General features: G+C 40.9%; 2 protein-coding genes across 3 annotated transcripts; both read left to right on the plus strand.

Annotated features, from left to right (window-relative positions):
* The first annotated feature begins 1427 nt into the window (after positions 1-1427).
* Positions 1428-3883, plus strand: LOC125549183 (CASP-like protein 5B3). Of its 2 annotated transcripts, none has more exons than XM_048712653.1 (3): positions 1428-1804; positions 2995-3099; positions 3434-3883. In XM_048712653.1, the coding sequence occupies exons 1-3, from the start codon at positions 1703-1705 to the stop codon at positions 3635-3637; spliced, it is 411 nt and encodes a 136-aa protein (XP_048568610.1). In that variant the 5' UTR covers positions 1428-1702; the 3' UTR covers positions 3638-3883. The 2 variants fall into 2 exon arrangements, with proteins under 2 accessions (XP_048568610.1, XP_048568609.1); XM_048712652.1 differs by having other exon boundaries at positions 1433-1804; positions 2967-3099.
* A 12760-nt stretch (positions 3884-16643) lies between these two features.
* LOC125549184 (CASP-like protein 5B3) lies at positions 16644-19375 on the plus strand. The gene is made up of 3 exons (XM_048712654.1): positions 16644-17064; positions 18296-18428; positions 18859-19375. Exons 1-3 carry the CDS (start codon positions 16934-16936, stop codon positions 19060-19062), a joined length of 468 nt encoding a protein of 155 aa, XP_048568611.1. The 5' UTR covers positions 16644-16933; the 3' UTR covers positions 19063-19375.
* The last annotated feature ends 2958 nt before the right edge of the window (positions 19376-22333 follow it).

The following is a 22333-nucleotide window of genomic DNA, read 5'->3' on the forward strand; positions in this document are numbered from 1 at the left end:
GTTTGGACTCCGTTTGATATTCTTTTTCTGTGAAACTCTGAAATAGGCAAAAAACAACAATTATGGGGTGGGCCTCCGGTTAATAGGTTAGTCCCAAAAGTAATATAAAAGTGTATAATAAAGCCCAATAATGTCCAAAACAGAATATAATATAATATGGAACAATCAAAAATTATAGACACGTTGAAGACGTATCATTATGCAAGTTGAAGACAGCCACCTTAATCTCCTCCTCTGAGAAAGGCATCTCCAAGTGTTGTAGGTCAGCTGAAGGATGCTGTAGTAATTCCCAATTGATCGCCCTCCTCTCTGCAGCCGCCGAACCCAATAGTGACTTGAAGTGTTTGAAGAGGAGCTCCTCTTTGAGTTTGTGCTCATTAACATCACCATTCTGTCCTCTAAGCACTGGAATATCGTTCTTTCTCCTTCTACCATTCGCTCTCAGGTGGAATAGTTTAGAGGAAGCGTCACTTGCTTTGATCTTGGAAATTCTTGATCGTTGGCGCCACCTAATTCTTTCCACAGCCACAATGCCTAGCAGCTAAGCCTTAAGGGTTCTACGAAGTTCCCATTCAGCCTCGGAGAGCTCCTGATCCTCCATTGCCCCTCAAATTGCCATTAACTTCTCCATGTCCTCGGCATTTTGTTCTCTCAATTACTCCGGTTTGAACACCTTCACCACAGAGTAGACAAATTTCACCATGGCGTCAATGCATGTACTCTCTCCCATCCGGACGTTCATCAACATCATCTGTGGCTTTACCATATGCAAGTATCCCCAAAGAAGGCGCGCATTTCTGCATAGAGAGCAACAATCTTTGCTTGGCATGGAGTAGGGATCATAATTCTTGACAACGCCCACTAGACGCAAGAAAAATGACAGATGACACCGAAAAAAGCCTCATGGAATACCGGGCCGGGTTTGAAGTAGTCGTCTCGCAGAGAGCCTTTGCACCAATTATCCTATTTGGGGCAAAGAGCTATCAATGCCATTTATTGAACCCTTGAAGTTAAGAACGTGCTCATGCTTCTTACCCATTTCTTCCTGGATGCTGTTCACCATCATCATCTCAGCATCTTTGTCGTCATCATTGTCTGAAAAACCGGATAAATCAACAAACTCTTTGAATATGTAGTCATCAAGCTCTCTGCAATTAAAATCATGGTCGGATGAATCCATCGTTTGCCAACAAACGAGTAAAAGAACCAGATCCATCATTTGACTTTGTATCGGTTAGGACGAAGAGTAAAAGGTGACGAACGGCGTGCGCAGAAATGTACGTATACTCGAGGACGATGTGGCCAAGCAAGGAATCTACCACGAAGTTTCCAGGTGCTAGCAGAGCAGAGGTACCCGGACCACATGGTGGACGCTGAGTGATTACCTGCGTTCCATTTGCATTTCACACTCTGCATCTCAAAAAACACGAGGCAGAGGTACCCCCACCCGGCCACCCCCATCTCATCCTGGTTCGTGGTCATCCATCACCTTTCCCATCTCGTCTCGTCTCACACAAGCCAGGCACCCCACCTCTCCGGCTCCTGCTCACAGCCATCACCTTCCCCACTCCACACGAGCTAAGCGGAACAGCAACTGCCACAGATCCACGCCAGGAAGGACTCCATCGGCTTCTCCTCCTCACCTCTCCGCAGCGAGCAGAGCAGAGCAGGGGATGAAGCGCGTAGTGGGGAGCCCGGGGACATGGAGCGGCATGGCGCTGCGGCTGTCGCAGTGCGTCTTTGCCGCCGCCTCCGTCTTCTCCATGGTCTCCGGTTTCGGCTACTCCAACTACAGCGCCTTCTTGTACTCCCTCCCCTCCCTAATTTCATCGCCCCGCAAATGCTATTTCTCTTTCTTCCTTAAAATGCCCTTTGTGTGTTTTCTTGCAAATTCATGGAGCATCACTCAAGTAGCATCGCTCGTGTGTTTTCTTGCAAATTCATTGCGTTCGATCTGGGTTTGGAGGACAAGGCCGGTGTGTGAAGTGAAACCAAGCCGCAAGTGGTTGGAGTCTTTCCAGTGTCTTGGTACTGGCGGTTGAGCATTAGCATTAGCTCAGCTTTAGGTTGGGTGAGTCTTACTCTTTATTTCAAGAGAAATTTTGGAGAATAAAGTAGAGACAAGTTGGTTGGGTGAATTTAGCACAGGCTTGCAAGCTGAGCTCGCCCCAACAGTTTCTACTTTCTAGGCTTAAAACTTACAAGGGAAATCTCACACTTGCCTGAGAAAGGCATCGCATCATTATCAACCCGTATTTAATAGAACTTAGATGAAGCAGATCTAACGCCTTCCAAGCAGGGTGATGCTTTTTTCTCAAGTGAAAAAAACCTGGCGATTACTCTTTTTTCTCAAGAGACTTCATTCGGTGACTTCCTTATTCAAGTTTTAAGACGGTTTTATGTAGTAGATTTTGTTCCATTGCAGAGTTCATGCCTGTTTACAGGACCACAAACTCGACATCGTACAGGTTTATGTTCAATTGTCGATAGTCTGGGGAGTTTACTTGAACTTGAGTGTTCTTTTTCATAAAAAGAGCCGATTGCTCTGTTACGTTCTTTTAATGTTTTCTGTGAATGACTAGAGATACAATTTTTGCCTGAAATGCGAGCTGCAACATTTTAATTTTCCCGTGGTATTGGGAATCAGAATATTGGACATATTTCCTTTTGTGTATGTGTAACGAAGCCATACATTTTTCATTTAACCCACAGTTTTTCCTCCCATGCATTATAATATTTTTTAGAATTGTTAAAAGTTAGGTTTTATAGGTCAACATACATGTCTTGACTGTATGCTGGTGTGTGCCAATTATTTATATTTTTCACATCAAGTTCATGTCATTGAGACTATGAGCTGCATAAAGTCTTCAATTTCTTGACTACTCTTCAGAACTGCTTGGGCAGGAACTCAAGTGTGTTTTGTCAACATCATCTAACGAGTGTATTCTGGTGTCCCTTCATTTCAGCTACATGAATCTAGCGTTGATCCTGCAGATTATGTGGAGTTTGGGCCTTGCTTGTAAGGATATCTTTGCTCTAAGGAATAAAAAGGATCTTCACACCCCGGATAATCTATTGATCATTGTTATGGTTGACTGGGTAAGTCGTTCACTTTGTCTCTTCTATTATCCGTGAGGTACTTCTGAATTAATTGAGCTCAGAGTTTCCGATGAATTGTCCATTTGAGCAATAAATTCTAACAACCAATATGCTTTGCATGACATTTTGGTCAACCAACGGTATAGTTTATCAATGGTTCTTTTTTCCTGTTATTAGAACTAATGGCTGTCATTTCTCATAGCCAAAGTTGTTACATCTCACAAGCACTGTCCAGATACCCTGTGAAATCAATTTTTTTACTTGAGCAGTTCTTGGAATCTTGAGCTAGCAAAGGTCTATCTGAGTGAAAACATCAATTGTGAATGCATTGCAGGTCGTGGCGGTTTTCATGTTCTCAGGAGCCTGTGCCTCCGCGAGCCTGACAATTTTCTTCATGTGGGATGTGCACTTCTGCGAGACATACTCGAAGCTGGCCTGCCGGCAGTTCGCGCTTTCGGTCGTCCTGGCGTTCATCACGTGGTTGCTGCAAGCTGCATCTTCTTTCTCTGGCTTCTGGCTACTGGTTTCGTTCTTCTAGTCATGTGCACATAATCGCAGGAATCAGGAGGGTAAACCGGTTGAAATGTGCTTGGGACACTTGCCAGATTTCAGTTATTGGCACGCATCCTTCATCACTTGTTAGATAGATGGATTGTCTGTTTGATAGTCGCTCAGCTTTATTCTAGGAGTTGATTATGAACGCCTTGTGATGGAACAGTTACTGTTTAGGTGATGTGGGATCATTTATATGAAAGAGTAATATATGATGTGGGTACCTGAATAATGCTCTGTTTGTTGTGCAATGGCATTTTATATCTCTTCAACAAAAAAAAAAGTTGAAGACAATGTCGGGAGGAAGTTCAGTTTAGTCTTTGCCCTGTTCTATAGTTTCAACCTGGTTCATATATATCTATATACCTAATAATAATGGGGCTATTGCTTCTTGTGGTATGTCATGAAAATTGCCTTCAAAGTTGCAAAATATTACCCATCAATGTCACCTATAAGCGATAAAAAATGTTTCACACGGGGGAATCCCCGCCTCAGCCGGCCCATGCAGTAGGGACCTCCTGCGTGCTGGAAGAACACGCAGCGCGCCCATTTGGACCGGCCCATGTCCGGGCAACCTGCTTTTTAAATTTCGTTTTTTATTTTTTATTTTTCTTTTCCGTTTCATTTTTTCTACTTTAATATATTTGGGACTTCAAAGAAGTTCTGATTTTGTTTAAAAAGTGAGAATTTTGAAATAAATCATAAAATGTTTCTAGATTCAAAACATGTTCATGATTTTCAAAAATGTTTCTTATTAAAAAATGTTCAAAATTTTGAAAAACAATGTTCGGAAAATCAAAAAAAGTATTCACAGTTTTTTAATGTATTACAAAATATTAATGACATTGAATAAAATGTCGCCAATTCTAATAATGTTCATGAATGAAAAAATTTCCTCAAAATTCAAAAACTTTTTTTGACTATGAAAATAATTTATTCATTCACAAAATGTTCGCAGATTCAAAAAATGATCTTGAATTTCAAAATTGCTCCACCAATTTTCAAAATAATGTTCGTCCATTCTAGAAATGTTTGCCGATTCAAGAAAATTGTTAAAAAAATATATAATTTTAATTTTTTTTGCAAATAGTATAAAATGTTCATGAATTCAAAACATGTTCTTGATTTTAGAAAACGTTTGAAAAGTTGTATTTTTTTGTAAAAGTTTTCATGAATTTGAAAAATGTTCACAGTTTCAAATATGTTCATGAGTTTGAAAGAATGTTCATGATTTCACGAAATTGAGAGTGATAGAGTATCTCTGTGATGCAGCAAAATGTGATCATGTCTACTGGAGATTATGATTTTATTTTCTTCCGTGGAACCGCACGGACCCTTTTTCTAGTAAATTCAGAAAGAAGAAATATATATTCGTCGGCGAAAAGTTTAGATCGTACTCCCTTGGACATGAAATTTTTATTGCGTGCAGTATAGTGTTTTTTTGTACAAACCCCATTGTACTTTCAAAGCTCTGGAAAAAGGCCCCCGTCTCCTTCCTTCCTCGTCCGCCCGTCGCCCGTGTCACCACAGCCAGCCGTCCCCAGGAGCAGGTCCCGCGCCGCCGACGAGCCCGCCCAGGAACGATCCCACAAGGAGGACCTCCGTCGCCCACCCACGAGCGGGTCCTCCGCCACCTAGGACACTGCGCTGGTCTACATCTCCCCCGATTCCGCCACCCACCGCCGCTACGCTGGTCCACTTCGGACGCCAGCTTGTTGTTGTTGTAGTGGTGGGTGATGCCTCTGCTGGTGGTGGTGGGAGACGCCAATGGCCCTGATCCCCGCGTGACGTCGACGCCTCTAGTATAATTTCACTAGTAGAAAAAGGGTCAAATGTGAAACACATTAGTGCCAGTTTGAATTTGAGCCGGCACTAATGTGTCCATTAGTGCTGGTTCCAATGGCTAGGCGGGCGGACATCATTAGTACCGGTTCGTGGGCAACCTTCAGTACCGGTTCATGCCACGAACCGGTACTAATGAGGCTGTGTCGGGCTGTGGTTAGGCTGGGGCCCCACGAACACCTTTTGTACCGGTTCATGACATGAACCGGTGCTAGATTATTAAGCTGATTTTTAGTCCCACCTCACCAAGAGAGAGGCAGTAGGAGCGGTTTATAAGCCGTGAGTGCAGAGACGATGAAGGAGAGGTGCAATGCTCACCTGTACGTTGCTTAGCTTCAAGCCATTCGGAATAGCATAGATTGCACGGAGCTATGTGCAGTGCGGTCTACACTATTCCGAAAGGCTTGAAGCTAATTAACCAGCATTGCACCTCTTTTTTATTTTTAATAACTTATTGGAAATCCTGACTTCTTGTGTTCAGTATGCAGCATTCAAGGCAACGTCATCAATTTCCAACACGTTCTGACATCATTTGCTGTTTTTCAGTCATTTACCGATTTGTTTAGAGAGCTAAATGACCGTGAAATTGAAAATCACTACAAAATGAACTCTGAAAATGTTGAAACTTGGCATGGTATCATCATTTCACCCGCATAGCATGTGCGAAAGAGTGGAGAGGGTCACGGCAAAACTGGACGCACTTCGTGTACAAACTGGACAATGTCTTTCGGAGTATCAGGGTTTCAGACGAGAACTCATCTGTTACACGGGCACTTCAATGTTTTTTAAACTTATTTGAACTCCAGAATTTTTTTGCATTCAGTATGCAACATTCAAAGCGACGTCATCAATTTCCAACACGTTCTGACATCATTTGCTGTTTTTTAGTCATTTCCCGATTTGTTTAGAGAGCTAAATGACGGTGAAATTGAAAATCACTACAAAATAAACTCGGAAAATGTTGAAACTTGGCATGGTATCATCATTTCACCCACATAGCATGTGCGAAAGAGTAGAGAGGGTCACGGCAAAAACTAGACGCACTTCGTGTACAAACTAGACAATCTCTTTCGGAGTATCACGGTTTCGGACGAGAACTCATCTGTTACACTGTCACTTCAATGTTTTTTAAACTTATTTTAAATCCCGACTTCTTTTGCTTTCAGTATGCAACATTCAAAGCGACGTCATCAATTTCCAACACGTTCTGACATCATTTGCTGTTTTCCAGTCATTTACCGATTTGTTTAGAGAGCTAAATAACGGTGAAATTGAAAATCACTACAAAAATGAACTCTGAAAATGTTGAAACTTGGCATGGTATCATCATTTCACCCGCATAGCATGTGCGAAAGAGTAGAGAGGGTCACGGCAAAAACTGGAAGCACTTCATGTACAAACTGGACAATCTCTTTCGGAGTATCAGGGTTTCGGACGAAAACTCATCTGTTACACGGGCACTTCAATATTTTTTAAACTTATTTGAAATCCCGACTTCTTTTGTGTTCAGTATGCAGCATTCAAAGCGACGTCATCAATTTACAACATGTTCTGACATCATTTGCTGTTTTTCAGTCATTTACCGAATAGTTTAGGGAGTTAAATGACCGTGAAATTAAAAAACACTACAAACTGAACTTTGAAAATGTTGAAACTTGCCATAGTATCATCATTTCACCCGCATAGCATGTGCGAAATAGTAGAGAGGGTCACAAAGAAACTAAATATGGAAAAAAACTACTCAGAAATAAATAGAAGAAAATAAATAAAGCAAAAAAGAAAAAACTACATAAAAAATTACTCAAAAATAAACGGAAGATAATAAATAATGCACAAAAAACTACTCAGAAATAAATAGAAGAAAATAAATAAAGCAGAAAAAACTACTCAGAAATAAATAGAAGAAAATAAATAAAGCAAAAAAGAAAAAACTACATAAAAATTACTCAAAATAAATAGAAGAAAATAAATAATGCAGAAAAGAAAAAACTATATAAAAATTACTCAAAAATAAATAGAATAAAATAAATAATGCAGAAAAGAAAAAACTATAAAAAATGTTGGGGCACTGCCTAGTGGGCCTGCCAGACCTAGGGTGTGCAAATTCAGGCCCAGAAGGTCCGACAGGACTACAGGGCAGCGCGTCATAGTTAGGCCCAGAAGCCTGCTATATAGAGGAGTTCGAAGGAGCAGCCGCGGCTGGGTTTATAAACGAGTGCGGCTACCCTTCGCTCGGCGAGATGGGACTAAAATTGTGCACCGCGGGTGGCAGCGCAACCTTTTAGTACCGGTCCGTGGCTCGAACCGGTACTAATGGGAGGCCTTTAGTACCGGTTTGACGCACAAACCGGTACTAAAGGGGTCCGCTTCCCGCCGCTTGACCTGGCCAAAATTGGCCTTTAGTACCGGTTGGTGGCTCCAACCGGTACTAAAGGTCCCTCCTATATATATGATACTTACGAAAAATTCAGTTTTCATCCACCACCCGTCTTCTATCCAACTTCATCGCCCGATATCGTCGTCGCCGCTGTCGCCGCGTCGTCGCCCATCGCGCGCCGCCCTCGCCGCCCGTCGTCGCCATCCCCGCCGCGCGCCGTCGTCCCCGCCGCCGCCCCATACTACGTCGCCGTCTCGATCGCACTGCCGCCCCCGCCGCCCGTCGTCGCCATCCCCGTCGTGTCGCCGTCTCGCGCCGCAGCCCGTAGGCCATCGCCCAACGCTCGTACACACACACACATACACACACACAGACACACACACACACACAAACACACATTTTTTACTTATTTTCTTTTTTCTGTTGTTTAGATTAATGTTAGATGAATTACGTAGATAAGAATGTTAGAATATTAATTAATGTTAGATGAATCAGATAGAAAAGTTGTTAAATAGTCATGTCAATTGTTAGATAAATTAGCTAAATATTAATTAGGTATATATATTTTTAGTAAGAAAGATAACTAGCTAAATATGAATTAGGTATATATATAGTGTATATATATATGTGAGATTTTTAACTAGTTGAATTAATATAACTAGTTTATTTTAGTAAGAAAATTAATAGAACTAGTTTTTTTAGTAAGAAAATTTAGGTATATGAAATTATTTGAACTAGTTGAATTAATATAACTAGTTTATTTTTAGTAAATGCTTAGCTGAACTAGTTTAATTAATAGAACTAGTTTATTTTTAGTAAGAAAATTTAGGTATATGAGATTTGATGATCTAATTAAAATATTACTATATATAGCTACTTTATATATTTTAGTATGAAAATTAATAGAACTAGTTTATTTTTAGTAAATTCTTAGTTGAATTTGTTGAATTAATAGAACTAGTTTATTTTTAGTAAGAAAATTTAGGTATATGAGATTTGATGATCTAATCAAAATATTACTATACAGAACTACCTACTTTATTATATAGAGATTTGATCATCTAATTAACATTTTACTATATAGAACTAGCTACCTTATATTTTTAGTAAATTCTTAGTTGAATTAGTTGAATTAATAGAACTAGTTTATTTTTAATAAGAAAATTTAGGTATATGATCTAATCAAAATATTACTATATAGAACTGCCTACTTTATTATATAGAGATTTGATCATCTAATTAACATTTTACTATATAGAACTAGCTACCTTATTTTTAGTAAGAAAAGTAATAGAACTAGTTTAGTTGAATTAGTTGAGCTAGTTAGTTGAATTAGTTGAGCTACTTTATTTAGGTATATTTTTCGTAAGTGCTTAATTGAATTAGTTGAATTAATAGAACTAATAAGTGTTTAATGTTTCACCTATGAACATAGGAATGTCGTCTGACGATGAACACGATTTCATTATGTGTGAATACTGCGAAGACCAGCGCGGTCTGTGCGGCAGAAATTTTCTAGTTGATGATAGGCGCTTCAGCATCAATCTGGATGAGAACTTCGAAGTGGATACAGTAAGTCAGAACGACAAGTCTTTTTTCGTAATTAAGCATGACTTATGCTTCATTTGCTTCAACTTTTAATTTTAATTTTTCGCTATTCTACTAGCGTATCCCCTGCCATGCAAGAATTTTTGTCTTGGATAAGATAGGTTTCAGTCCTAACAAAACTATGGAGGTAAAAAAAGTTTACTTGAAGACCGAGCATGGTTATACCTTCAACGTCAAATTATACAATGCAGACACATACACCTATTTTGAATGCAAAACTTGGCAAGCACTATGCAAGGCTTATGCATTTGAGCCTGATATGGTTATCACCTTTGATATTCGTCCGGAAGATGATATTGAAGGTAATAGAGACATCTGGGTCGATGTGCAGACGCCTCCAGTTCTACCATTATGTGAGTTTCTCAACCATATTTATGTCTTCGATATTGTTTATTCGAAAATAGTTGACAAGTAATTTTTATTGACAGCTTATTTCGAATCAAGCAAACATGTCCGACGCTTGGTAGACAGGACCGTCCACTGTCCCGGGGCTGAACTAAACTGCAAGGAGACAAGTCATTATGTTTCATGGCTTGAGGATCTTGATGCTGTCAAGACAAATTTTTTTCCTGCACTTACAAATGTTAGTACTCAAAACGTGCGTACTGAACTACGGTCACATATATTTAGGAAAGATGGTAAGATTTCTACTATTTCTCCTCAGTGCATCTTTTGCATACATTATTTTTTAAGCTAAACTTCATTGCTAAGTATGTTACTATACGATGTTCTTCAACAGGGACTCCCGATGAATGCTATGCCTGATTGGATCGAGACTAAAGATACCATGAATATTGTTAGCTTACGGCCAAGATATCCTACAATGCACTTTAGTGCATTCAGGTTTTCTAATAGCGAGGAATGCTTAATAGTAAAAGACTGGAGCAAAATTGTGAACGATCGCGAAGAAGTACTAGGGGGCAGCAATCAGAAGCGCAACCCACGATTAGGAGACAGGTTCATCGGCATGCTCCAATATGATGAATCAGGAAAGCTATACATGTTCTATGCTATTTTACCTGAGAGAGAGCAGCAGGAGTTATTAGCTAGTTCATGCTCTTAGTACTTTTCCTCTCATGTCCGTGTTCTTCGTCCTGAACTTAATCTCAAAGAGTGATTTGCTTTTGTGGTGTTATGAACGCTTATAATATCATTACCATGTTAAGCTCGATGATATCTTTGCTTCTGGTACAAGTGAATGTTTCTTCTTTAAGCTAGTGTTGGTGGTGATTAGATGGCGGTAATGACTATATGATGATTAAGTAGTGGTAATGAGACGACTATATATGATGATTTTTAGCTAGCTATGAAAACTGTTGTTCGTGATGATATATATGATGCAAGAGTTTTTATATTAATATGATGATGATGATGATGATGATGATGATGAGTTATTATATCATTTATGAAAGAAACCGCGGATTAGTTTCAACTAGATGGATTCTAGCTAAGTGATCAAGTATATGCCATATCCATATTACCTCGATCACTTAATTAGGTGATCAAGTATAATATGGATATGGCATATACTTGATGACTTAGCTAGGATCCACATGCATCCAGTCAAACTAATCCGCGGTACTTTCACCTAATGATTTAACAACTCATTATAATGTTAAAAAATCACTAAATTAAATTGAAAACACAAAATTAAAGTAAAAATAAAAAATAAAATCAAAACACACCCAAACATTTAGTACCGGTTGGTGTTACCAACCGGTACTGATGTCCTACGCGCCCCCGGAGCTGGCTCGTGCCACGTGGTTGCCCTTTAGTGCCGGTTCGTGCGGAACTGGTACTAAAGGGCGGGGGGCTTTAGTCCCCACACCTTAGTGCCGGTTACCGAACCGGCACTAAAGGGCCTTACGAACCGGTGTTATAGCCCGGTTCTGCACTAGTGTTTGCCCGCCTCTGATCATGCAAAATTGGGTTGCAATCGAAATTAACAATCGATACAGAGAGTTTAATTGGATTGCAATCAAAATTCATTGTCAGGGTCAAAATCAAAATCGAGTTTAGAGATAAAAACAAAAGGTTGATACAAAATGTTCAGTGAACACATACTGCATATTGATGTTCAGTGAAGTTGATACACTGTCAACTTCCCAAAATCTTAACATGAACTGTTATGCAAATGTTCAGTGAACATACACTGCATATTGATGAAAATTCAGTGAATACACATGAAGTATGCAAGTTTTATTGATGAAAATTTAGTGAACATACATTGCATATTGATGAAAATTCAGTGAACAAAATCCAATTCTAAATAAAATTGAAATTCAGTTAGCTGAGTTGTTGCTATCAATTTCATTGTATACTCTATGTTTAGTTGAATCATTTTGATGGAGTTAGTTTGCGCATTGAATATTTTGAAGTTGGCTAGAACAGATGTTATCAGAATATCGAGTTAGTTTTGGATTCACAAATCAGAAGTTGACTAAATCATTCGAAGTTAAATGTCAATTTGTATCAGAATATTTAGAAATTCCCACAATAAAACAATTTGATATTCATGCCTTAATGGTTTTTGTGGATTCAGACAAGTCCTAGTCTTATATACTACTGGATCAAGTGTATGGCCATTTGATGCAATTTTATGATCAGGTGTGTGATTATTTGAAACATTTGAGCATGTCAAATTCTGGGATCATGTTAAATTTCCATTTTTTGAAACAATGCTTAGATGGAATTTTAGGTGTTTGTATTCTTCCCAACGACAACAAAACCAGGATATTTGATTTGAGCAAGTCCTCAAGCTGCTGCTTCCATTCCAGGACATTTGAATGGAAGCAGGACATATGTAATGCAAAAAAGACAAGAGCAATGCAACTTGCATGTGAATAAACACAAATAAGAGTATAATTCTCTCTTCACCCAATAACCCACCTTCTGAGCTTGTACCACTTCGACCTTTGCAATTGCCATCTGTTGCAACAAGTATATTAGCACTAAAAAAATTAAATACAATGAGAGCATCATGGAAGTTGTATGTCAATCCTTGTCATAAATGAGAATTTGGAAATTGTATGAAAACCATTCCAAATCATTTACTCCATTAATTGTAAGGAAGGGTTGATAAGATCGTTGTCACAGTGAAACTGTTGTTCTGCGCCATGAATTAGCTGGATTTAGGATCATCTCCAAAACAAATGGACCACCATTTTTTACTAACTGAATTTATACTACTGACTGAATTCACTAGCTAAATTTATACTATATTTATGGAGTTATGGACTTATTTGCACAAATCATTATGGAGTTAACTGAGTTTACATAGTAGCTAGTTTGAATTTTAATTCACTAACTGTATTTATACTATCTTTTGTCATTGGTTATACTTGCTGCAATGTAAAGTTTGACCACATCTATCTCCATTTTGAAGTTTGGCTTCCATGGAAGCCATTTTTGGTTTGGTTGCCATGGAAGCCATTTTTGGTTTGGTTGCCATGGCATCCTTTCTTGTTTGGCTGCCATGGCAGCTATTTCTGATTTGGATACCATGGCAGTATTTCTACTTTGGCTACCATGGCAGCCATTTCTACTTTGGCTGCCATGGCAGCCTTTCTTTTTTGTGTATACTCTTTCCTATTGTGTTATGGTGCTAACCACATGTACATTCATCTTTTGTCATTGAATGTAGATAGCGGCAGCAACAACAAATCATTATGGACTTGAACCTGATTTCTCAAGAGGAAGAAGATGAAGCTCTTTTATCCGAACTTGATTCCTCAAGACAAAGAAGACGAAGCTCTTGATCTAGATTATTGGATTCCTGAAGAGGAAGTAGAATCTCAAGAAGAAGCTCAATATGAAGAAACTCAAGATGAAGAAGCTTTAGAAGATCACACGCGTAATACTGCATGATGCTAACTACACCACTACACTAGTACTCCAATATGCTAACCAGGGCCTACTCCAAGTAAACATGGAGTATATTTTGCAAACATCACTACTGCATCTGGTCAAACAAGAAATTATGGTTTACATATCTCCAACTAAAATTTCAGTTTACATATCTACAACTAAAATTTCAGTTTACACTTGCACTGCAAATAAGGGGTTTGGTAATCTGTTAAGTAAATATGAGAATTGTAAAAATGAGCACAAGTTGCAATATTTGTACAATATGGTCTAGATGATGATATACTCCCATTAATCCGTGAGACCATGCAACCATAAACACATTGGCCAAATTTCACTGCTTGATGGCCATTTAGACAGTTTTGGCAGTGACAAACCTTATTTTATTTTAGTCAAAGCATCTCATTGACAAAGCTTTTGTTTCAAATTTTTAGTTTTGACAGTGGATAGATAGTAAATTTCAGTTTCAAAATAGAAAATACACTTCTGCAGTACTCCAATTTTACAAATTGAAAATTATGACAGTACTACAAGCCGATCTCAGTTTCAAAATGGAAAGTACACTTCTTAGTTTTACAATCTGGAATTATTGTATGACAGTACAAGCAAATGTCAGTTTCAAAATGGAAAATACATTTGTCAATTTTACAAACTAAAAAGTACTCCCGATCTTAGTTTCAAAATGGAAAATACACTTCTCAGTTTTACAAATTGCAAGGAGTATGACAGTACAAGCATATCTTAGTTCCAAGCTGGAAAATTATGAAAGTAAAAGCAGATCTTAGTACAAGCAGTCGTAAAATACGCTCTTGACGTGTCTCACAACAAACCTGATGGGATAATGCTTCTGGTTGTAGTCAGAGACAATGGTGTAGTCCTCATTTGCACCTGACCTGTAATCCGAATCAGGGGACTGCACAAAATGATGAATCAATGGAAGGTCTGATTAACTAAATTTGACAGCTAGTGAACATCGAAACAAAGCAATGGGACAACTCAAGTTCTTGAAATTACCTGGAAATGCAAAGACTCCAAGAAGGGAAAGCACCATCACAGTGATACCTAGGATCTTCACACAATGTTTTCAAGTAGATCTTCGTTTCACAGTGATATAGTACTCAAATTTTAATTTTGACAGTCAAGCATCCTCACCTGTAATCTACTGATCCATCACTCTAATATTCTATTTGACTAAACTTCTGTTTCATCAGTAGGGAACTCGTATAGACAAATTTGTTTCATCTTCTGTTTGACAGAATCTGCTAGTAGGGATTAGTTGAAGCATTTCATGTGGCATGCAATGATCCATTCTTATTTGATAAGATGAAGGAGTATCTGTACGATATAATATCGAGTAAACAGGGTCGGGAACGAAGAAGATGGCCGCCGAAGCTTCGTGAATAAAGACACATGTCAGCCTAACCGAGATCATGTTTTGGTTGGTGATCCAGTAAAAGTTTTCATCAAGCGAGCACCTAAGTAGAAGACAAAATGTCGCTAAAAGGAGGAGGACCCTCTGGCGACTAAAAATAGTAGACCAAAAGCATTCGACCAGAGAAGCAATCGTTTATGTAGCATATGAAGAGAAAACGTCATAACAAGGCCACCATGCAGTCAAAATCTAGAATATGCATTTTTGTTTGTTTTAGTTAATTATGTTGTTTGGTTTTATCGGTTGATTCTCACAATTGTTCATGTCTTTTTATGTAGCAACATAAAGAATTTTGAGTACCACGTTTTATGTGTCTGTTATATGAGGCATATTCCACGTTGTTCTATGCTGTAACATGTGCAATCCACATTAGCGGCCATGTTTAACATTCAGTTTTCATTCTACAGTTTTTTTTTTAAAAAAAAGTGGTCGCCCAGGCCACCGGTGTATCCTAGTCGGGCCATCCGAAATCAAGCCCACACATGCGACAATAGACGGGCTTTTGGCGTGCGCAATGGCGGAAACCGGGCCCCATAGGGTGGCTAAGTTGGCATTGCAGCCATAAGTAAGAGAGGAGCTTGATGGTGTGCGCACGCCAGGTATTTAAGCTGGTCAACGCGCCGCACGAGGTGGTACTAAGGGGATGTTTAGTTTCCAGCCACAAATTGTCACACTTTGTCATATCTCATCTTAGATAAATTTAACCAAGTTAAGTGTATAGTTACTCACTGCATTAGTAGTTACTCACTGGGTGGGTGCACCAAGGGCTTTCTAGGAATTTGAGTTGCTCAATACGGACGGAAAGATTCTTTCGTTAAATAAAAGAACGACAGCGGCAGGTTGATGAGGGAAAGGAAACCAGATCTTTTTTCTATGGTATGGCCTGTGTGTTTGGTTCTAGCCACATTTAAGGCAAGAATTTTTTTTATGAGAAATGAACCCCACATGTTATAGACACAAAAAATGTGACAAGATTTTTTTAAGCAAGCCAAAGTGTGGCTAACAATTTAAGCAACTCAAGTTAGGCAAGTGTAGCAAAATGTAATGTGGCAACATAAGACAAACATAGTCACAATCCAAACAACCCCTAAACCGCATGCGTTTTGCGGCGGGAGCCTGGACGATGTGCGCTAGGCTGGCCCTAGTAAGCGTTGGGGCGAAGGCGCGCTGTGCTGGAGCTAGGGCGACGTGCGCTGGGCTGGCCCAGTAAGCACTGGCGCGACGCGCGTTTTTTTTTAATTTCAATATTTAGTGCTTCTATATATTTTGTGTAGTTTTGACGTTTTATAATAAACAAAAAAATTACCGCCATATTTAAAAAACTCGAGGGACCCATGGAGAGCCATTCACTCGGCTAACTCTACGTCCTCGCAGATCCTAGTCGACGGATCCGAAGTTGCTGAATTTGGATCTAATACATAGTATATCAGAGAAGGCCAAAGGTCATCAGAGAGGGATATTTTTGGGGTCAGGGTGAGCCGATCCGATGTGGCGGCCACGTCCGAACTGCCCTATATCCACCCCATGTATAGGTTGAGTTTGGAGGGTGCTAGTCAGCCCCGACATTTAGGTTGAATATAAGAGGGGATGATAAATTTGTGACTGGGCAATGACCGAGCTTTTCACCCAGAAGTTTAGGAAGTGTTCAAGGAGAGAGGACTAACGCTGGGACGAAGAGTAAATGGTGAACATGTGAGAAACCGCGTGCACGGAAATGCACGTACCCTCAAATGACGTGGTCAAGGAAGGAAGCTACCACGAAATTTCGTGATGCTATAGCTAGCAGAGGTACCCAACACCACATGGTGGATGCTCAGCTCAGTTATTACTTGCGTTCCATTTGCATTTCACTCTGCATCTCAAAAAACACCAGGCAGGCAGCGGTACCCCACCACCATCTCATAGTATCAGTTTTACCATCTCGTCACACACAAGCCAGGCGCCCCCTCTCCCAGTCCCCATCACCTTTCCCATCTCGTCTCATCTCACACAAGCCAGGCACCCCCTCCCCGGCTCCTGCTCACAGCCATCACCCTCCCCACCCCACACACGAGCTAAGCGCACACAGCAAGCGCCACAGATCCTGCCCGGCGAGCTAGCGAGGACTCCATCGGCCTCTCCGCAGCAAGCAGAGCAGAGCTCAGGCAGGCAGGCAGGGGATGAAGCGCGTAGCGGGGAGCCCGGGGACATGGAGCGGCATGGCGCTGCGGCTGTCGCAGTGCGCCTTCGCCGCCGCGTCCACCTTCACCATGGTCTCCGCCTTCGGCTTCTCCAACTACAGCGCCTACGCGTACTCCCTCCCCTCCCCACCCCACCCCCCCTACTGCTAATTTCATTCCGCCGCAAATGGTACTCTACTTCTTTCTTCCCCGCTACTAATCCTTCCTTGAATGCCGTCCCCCTCTCTGTGTTTTCTTGCAAATCCATGGTCATCCCTCAAGTAGCAAGCTATGTGAGTGTCTCTGTTATGTTTGATCTGGGTTTGGAGGACAAGGCCGCTTTTTTGTTGGAATCGTTGAAATGGCATTCCTCCCCTACGGCTCAATTCAATTGGAGCTCCATAGCTTTCCAGTGTCTTGGGATTGCCGGTCGAGCATTAGCTAAGTTTCAGTTTGTGTCTTAGGCTGGGTGAGTTTTACTCTTTCTTTCAAGAGAAAATTCTGGTTCCAAGAATAAGATAAGAGACACGCAGAGGACTGGTCCATTGCTTACAAGGATTCACATTTTGCACAGGCTTGCAAGCTGAGCTCGCCCCAACAGTTTCTAGGCTTAAAAATTCAATACTCTCATTTCATAAACTTCGAAACATATCTCCATGACTACCTTCAATGCTCTCAAAATTAGTACTTAACTGGTATTTGTCCTGTCACCCAGCCAACTTGTACTAGTAAATATACGGCCTCACCGGAACAGAGGAAATGAAATGAGACTTCATTACGTCACTTCCTTATATTGGAGTTCTAAGATGGTTGTTGCAGTGGGTTTCGTTCCATTACAGAGTTCATGCTTGTTTGCAGGAGGACTACAAACTTGATATCGTACATATTTACAGAGTTCATGCTTGTTTGCAGGAGTTTACTCGAACTTGGGTGTTCTTTTTCATAAGAAAAACTGGAGTGTTCTGTTATCCTCTGTTAATGTTTTCTGTGAACAACACCATATTTGTTCAAAAATGGAACTGGAATATCGGACATGTTTTCTTTGTGTATGTGCTTTTGCGTGGGTATGTGTAACGAAACCATATGATTTTCATTTACCTGCAGTTTTCCTCCAGTGATAATATTTTATTAGAATTGTTAAAAGTTAAGTTTTATGTGTCAACATGTGACATGTCTTGACTGCTGTACCTGTGCTGGTGTGTGGCGACGATTTATATTTTTCACATCAAGTTCATGCCATCGAGACTATGAACTGAATAGGTCCTTATTTCTTGACTACTCTGCAGAATTTCTTGGGCCGGAACTCAATTGTGTTTTGTTGACATCATCTAACGAGTGTATTATGGTCTCACTTTATTTCAGGTACATGGGTTTTGCGTTGGAGCTGCAGGTTGTGTGGAGTTTGTGCCTTGCTTGTAAGGATATCTTTGCTCTCAGGAATAAAAAGGATCTTCACACCCCACATGATCTATTGTTCTTTGTTGTCATTGACTGGGTAAGTCGTTCACTTTGTCTCCCCTATCTTCGATGCAGCTTCCTCTGAATTAACTAAAGGCAAGCACTGGAGCAATTGAACCCAGATTTTTTATCATTAGTTCTTATGATAAAAAATTCAGGATAAATGCAACTCATAATTCTCTATTGGCTAAGTTCTTGTTCTGCCTCCCTCTAAGAGAATAAGGTCGGCTAAATGTTGGCACAGGCGCTCCATCGAACTTAGCCGACTTTGAGCAAGAAATTTTAACAACCAATATGTTTTGCGTGACTTTTTGGTTAACCCACGGTAGAGCTTATCAAAGCTTATTTTTTCTGTTAGAACAGTGCAAATACCCTGTGAAATCATTATTTTTAATCGACCAGTTATTGGCATCTTCAGCTAGCAAAGGCCTATCTGAGTGACCACATCAATTGTGAATGCATTGCAGGCCTTGGCGACTCTCATGTTCTCAGGAGCCTGTGCCTCCGCGAGCCTCACAATTTTCTTCATGTGGGATGTGAACCTCTGCGGGGCATACTCACGTCTGGCCTGCCGGCAGTTCGCGCTTTCGGTCACCCTGGCGTTCATGACGTGGGTGTTGCAAGCTGCATCATCTTTCTCTGGGTTGTGGCTACTGGTTTCATTCTTCTAGTGATCTCACGTGCTCATCATCGGTGTGGCATTATGCTAATTGTCAGTCAGGAGGGTAAATCGGTCGCAATACGATCAGGACACTTGCTAGATTTCAGTTATGGGCGTGCTTCCTTCACCACTTGTTAGATAGATGGATTGTCTGTTTGATAGTAGCTCATCTTTATACTAGGAGTTGGTTATGAAGGCCTTGAGGTGGAGCAGTTACTGTTTAGATTATGTGGGATCATTAATATGAAGAGTTATATATGGAGATAAGTGGCCATCGAAGGTACTTGAAATCTGGTTATTTTATAATGGAATTTTATCTCTTAGTGTGGCTTTGCATCCATAGCTAATTTGCACGCGCTTCGCGCAGTAAACAAGTCATCCTTTTATTGCCTAGCAATGTAGGTATGTTGTCTTTCTCATCATAGTTAGGAAGTTTTCTGAATACTAAGGATATCTTCTGCGTCTTGAGGCATGAAAAATTGGAGCTCTTTTACAGTACCCTGGTACTCCCATGGCATTAACCGGAGTACCAAACAGATCTAGCCGTCCATGATGAAGGGTAAGTTAGACCTTTTACGATAGAGGCCCGATCATTCAGTTTCATAGAAAAAAGTTGTCGATCGATCCTGCATCCCAGCCGTGAGGCTAGTAGGTGCCGCCGCCGCCAGCCAGATTGAAAATTTCTCTTCAGTCCAGCAGAATTGTTGTCGTCGCCCGTGGCAATCGCACCGTCGGCTGCACGCTCGGCTCTTGCCCTCGATGTCTCCGTTGATTCTCCGCTGGTGCATCGTCTGGTGAAAAGCCTGGGACAGTGTATCCATCCGCTGCATTCCTCCAGCTCGAGGATGCACTACTGGGCTTCACAAATCCATCCATTATGTTCAGGGATTAGAACGTGCGAGTTTCCGACCTGATTGTGGAGGACACAAGCACGGCGGCGGTCGCAGGCGAAGCAGATCGCAGTGGCGGCGGCGTTCGTGGACGGAAACGAGTGCAGCGCGGCATTTGTACGAACCAGATGTTACAGGGGGGAATATCAAAATACCCTCAAGATAAATAACCATAAAATGATTTTGATGCGATTACTGCTTTGCCCCTTAGATTAGGGTACTCCGTGACTCATCGACTCAGTACTCCGTGGAACAAAAGATGGAGTACCGGAGCATACTGGCCATTGGATTGCCAGAAATAGACGGCTTATATTAATTCATGGGCACTGTAAAAGAGCTCAAAATTGTTTGACCTTGTCCTCCTTTCAAGTATGGGTGTCATGGTCTATTAAGTAGGCCACCCATCGAATACGAGATTTTGTCGGGGTTTTGTTAATTTTCAGATTTCTACTCGGGGTCCAGTTGTCCCTCCATAAACAAACATTGCGGACAGGCTGTCACAAATACGCCATAAACACCCTTTCTTGAGAAACTCCAAACCATGCATGATGCCGAGATGCATTTCAAATAAATGTTATGCCTAGCAGATCAACCCCAGTGTAATGTTTAGCCTTTTTAACCCTCGCACGTGTTGTGTCTAGCAGATCAACCCCGGTGTAATATGTAGCCTTCATAACCCTCGCATATAGACTGTCGGGGAATGCTATGGGTCGCCAAGCTTGCCTAGCGAGGAGAGCTTGATTAAGCTGGTCTTTGTTGGACCTTTCATGCTATTAGTGTTTGATTCATTGCTACCCTAATCGTTTCTCAAGAAAGGCTGTTTGATTCGTTGGACCTTTCATGCCAACAAAGGTGTTGGCGTGGTTGCCACTGCCCCCTGTGTTCATCGACTAGAATTAAGGCTAATATATAATAGCCTCCTCCTGTGAAACCCTAGATGTTACATCAGATCCAACGAGGAGCAAGCAGGGCATCTCAGATTCCAATGTCATAGGGACTTCCTCACCTCCGATGGTTGCTCCAGCGGTGGCGGGAGGGAGGAGAAACCGAGAAAGCTGTTTCATTGTGAGTTCAGTGGTCTAGGAGGCTTTGTTAGTCCATGGCTTCATCTCGGGTGGTGGTGTTGGTGGGTGGCAAATAAGTTTTCTAACGATCTCTCATCAAAGAAGCGGCTCTCTTGGTTAATGGAGCTTGATTTGGGAGGCAGTGTCTACACCGCCTCGGATCCTACGAATCTAGGTGGTCGTTTCACATGTCTTCATGTTGGTGTCTCGGCAATAGTATTCTTCTTCAGCTACTCTCTCTCGAACAAAATGATAGTCAACTTCTATATGTTTAGTTCTTGCGTGAAACACTGGATTTGCTGACAAATATGTGGCACCAATGTTGTCACACCAAAGACGAGCAACTGGCGAATGAGCAACTCCAAGTTCACGCAGAAGAGTTTGGACCCAAATAATCTCAGCAGTTGCATTGGCTAATGATTTATACTCTGCCTCAGTACTTGACCTTGAAACAGTAGCTTGCTTACGTGCACTCCAAGAAATCAGGTTGGGACCAAAGAACACACAGAAACCTCCTGTTGATCTCCTGTCATCAGGACATCCTGCCCAATCAGCATCTGAGAAGGCACTAACAATGTTGCAAGCTGACTTAGTGAATTTTAGGCATGTACTCATAGTACCTTTGAGATATCTCAAAATCCTTTTAACTGCTGTCATGTGTTGAGAGGTAGGAGAATGCAAATACTGACAAACTTTGTTCACTGGGAAACAAATATCCGGTCTTGTCAATGTCAAATATTGCAAAGCACCTACCATACTTCTATACCTTGTTGATTCTTCGCCCCCAAAGGTTCTCCTTGTTCCTTTGACAGCTTTTCAGAAGTTGAGAGAGGCATGTTTGAAATCTTGCAGTTTGTCAGACATGCATGTTTCAATATATCCATGACATATTTTTCTTGGGTCAGAAGGATGCCATCTTTTACCTTCTTAACTTCAATTCCCAAGAAATAATGTAGATCTCCTAGATCCTTCAAGGCAAAATCTCTTCTCAAATCTGCCAACAAAGCTACAGCTGCATCTTGTGATGAGCTAGCAACAATTATATCATCAACATAGACTAACATAAACATAATAGTCTTTCCTCTTCTAAAAAAGAACAGAGAGGTATCCCCTCTTGATGGTTTAAAACTAAGTGTTTGAAATTTGTCACACAACCTGGAGTACCATGCCCGAGGTGCCTGTTTTAGACCATACAACGCTTTGTCAAGTTTGCAGAGATGATTTTCCTTGCCTCTAATTTCATAGCCAGGTGGTTGTCTCATATAGACTTCTTCCTCTAGAACGCCATGGAGGAACACATTCTGAACATCCAATTTCCTGAGGCTCC

Source organism: Triticum urartu, chromosome 3, assembly GCF_003073215.2.
Source record: "Triticum urartu cultivar G1812 chromosome 3, Tu2.1, whole genome shotgun sequence".
Taxonomy (NCBI): Eukaryota; Viridiplantae; Streptophyta; class Magnoliopsida; order Poales; family Poaceae; genus Triticum; species Triticum urartu.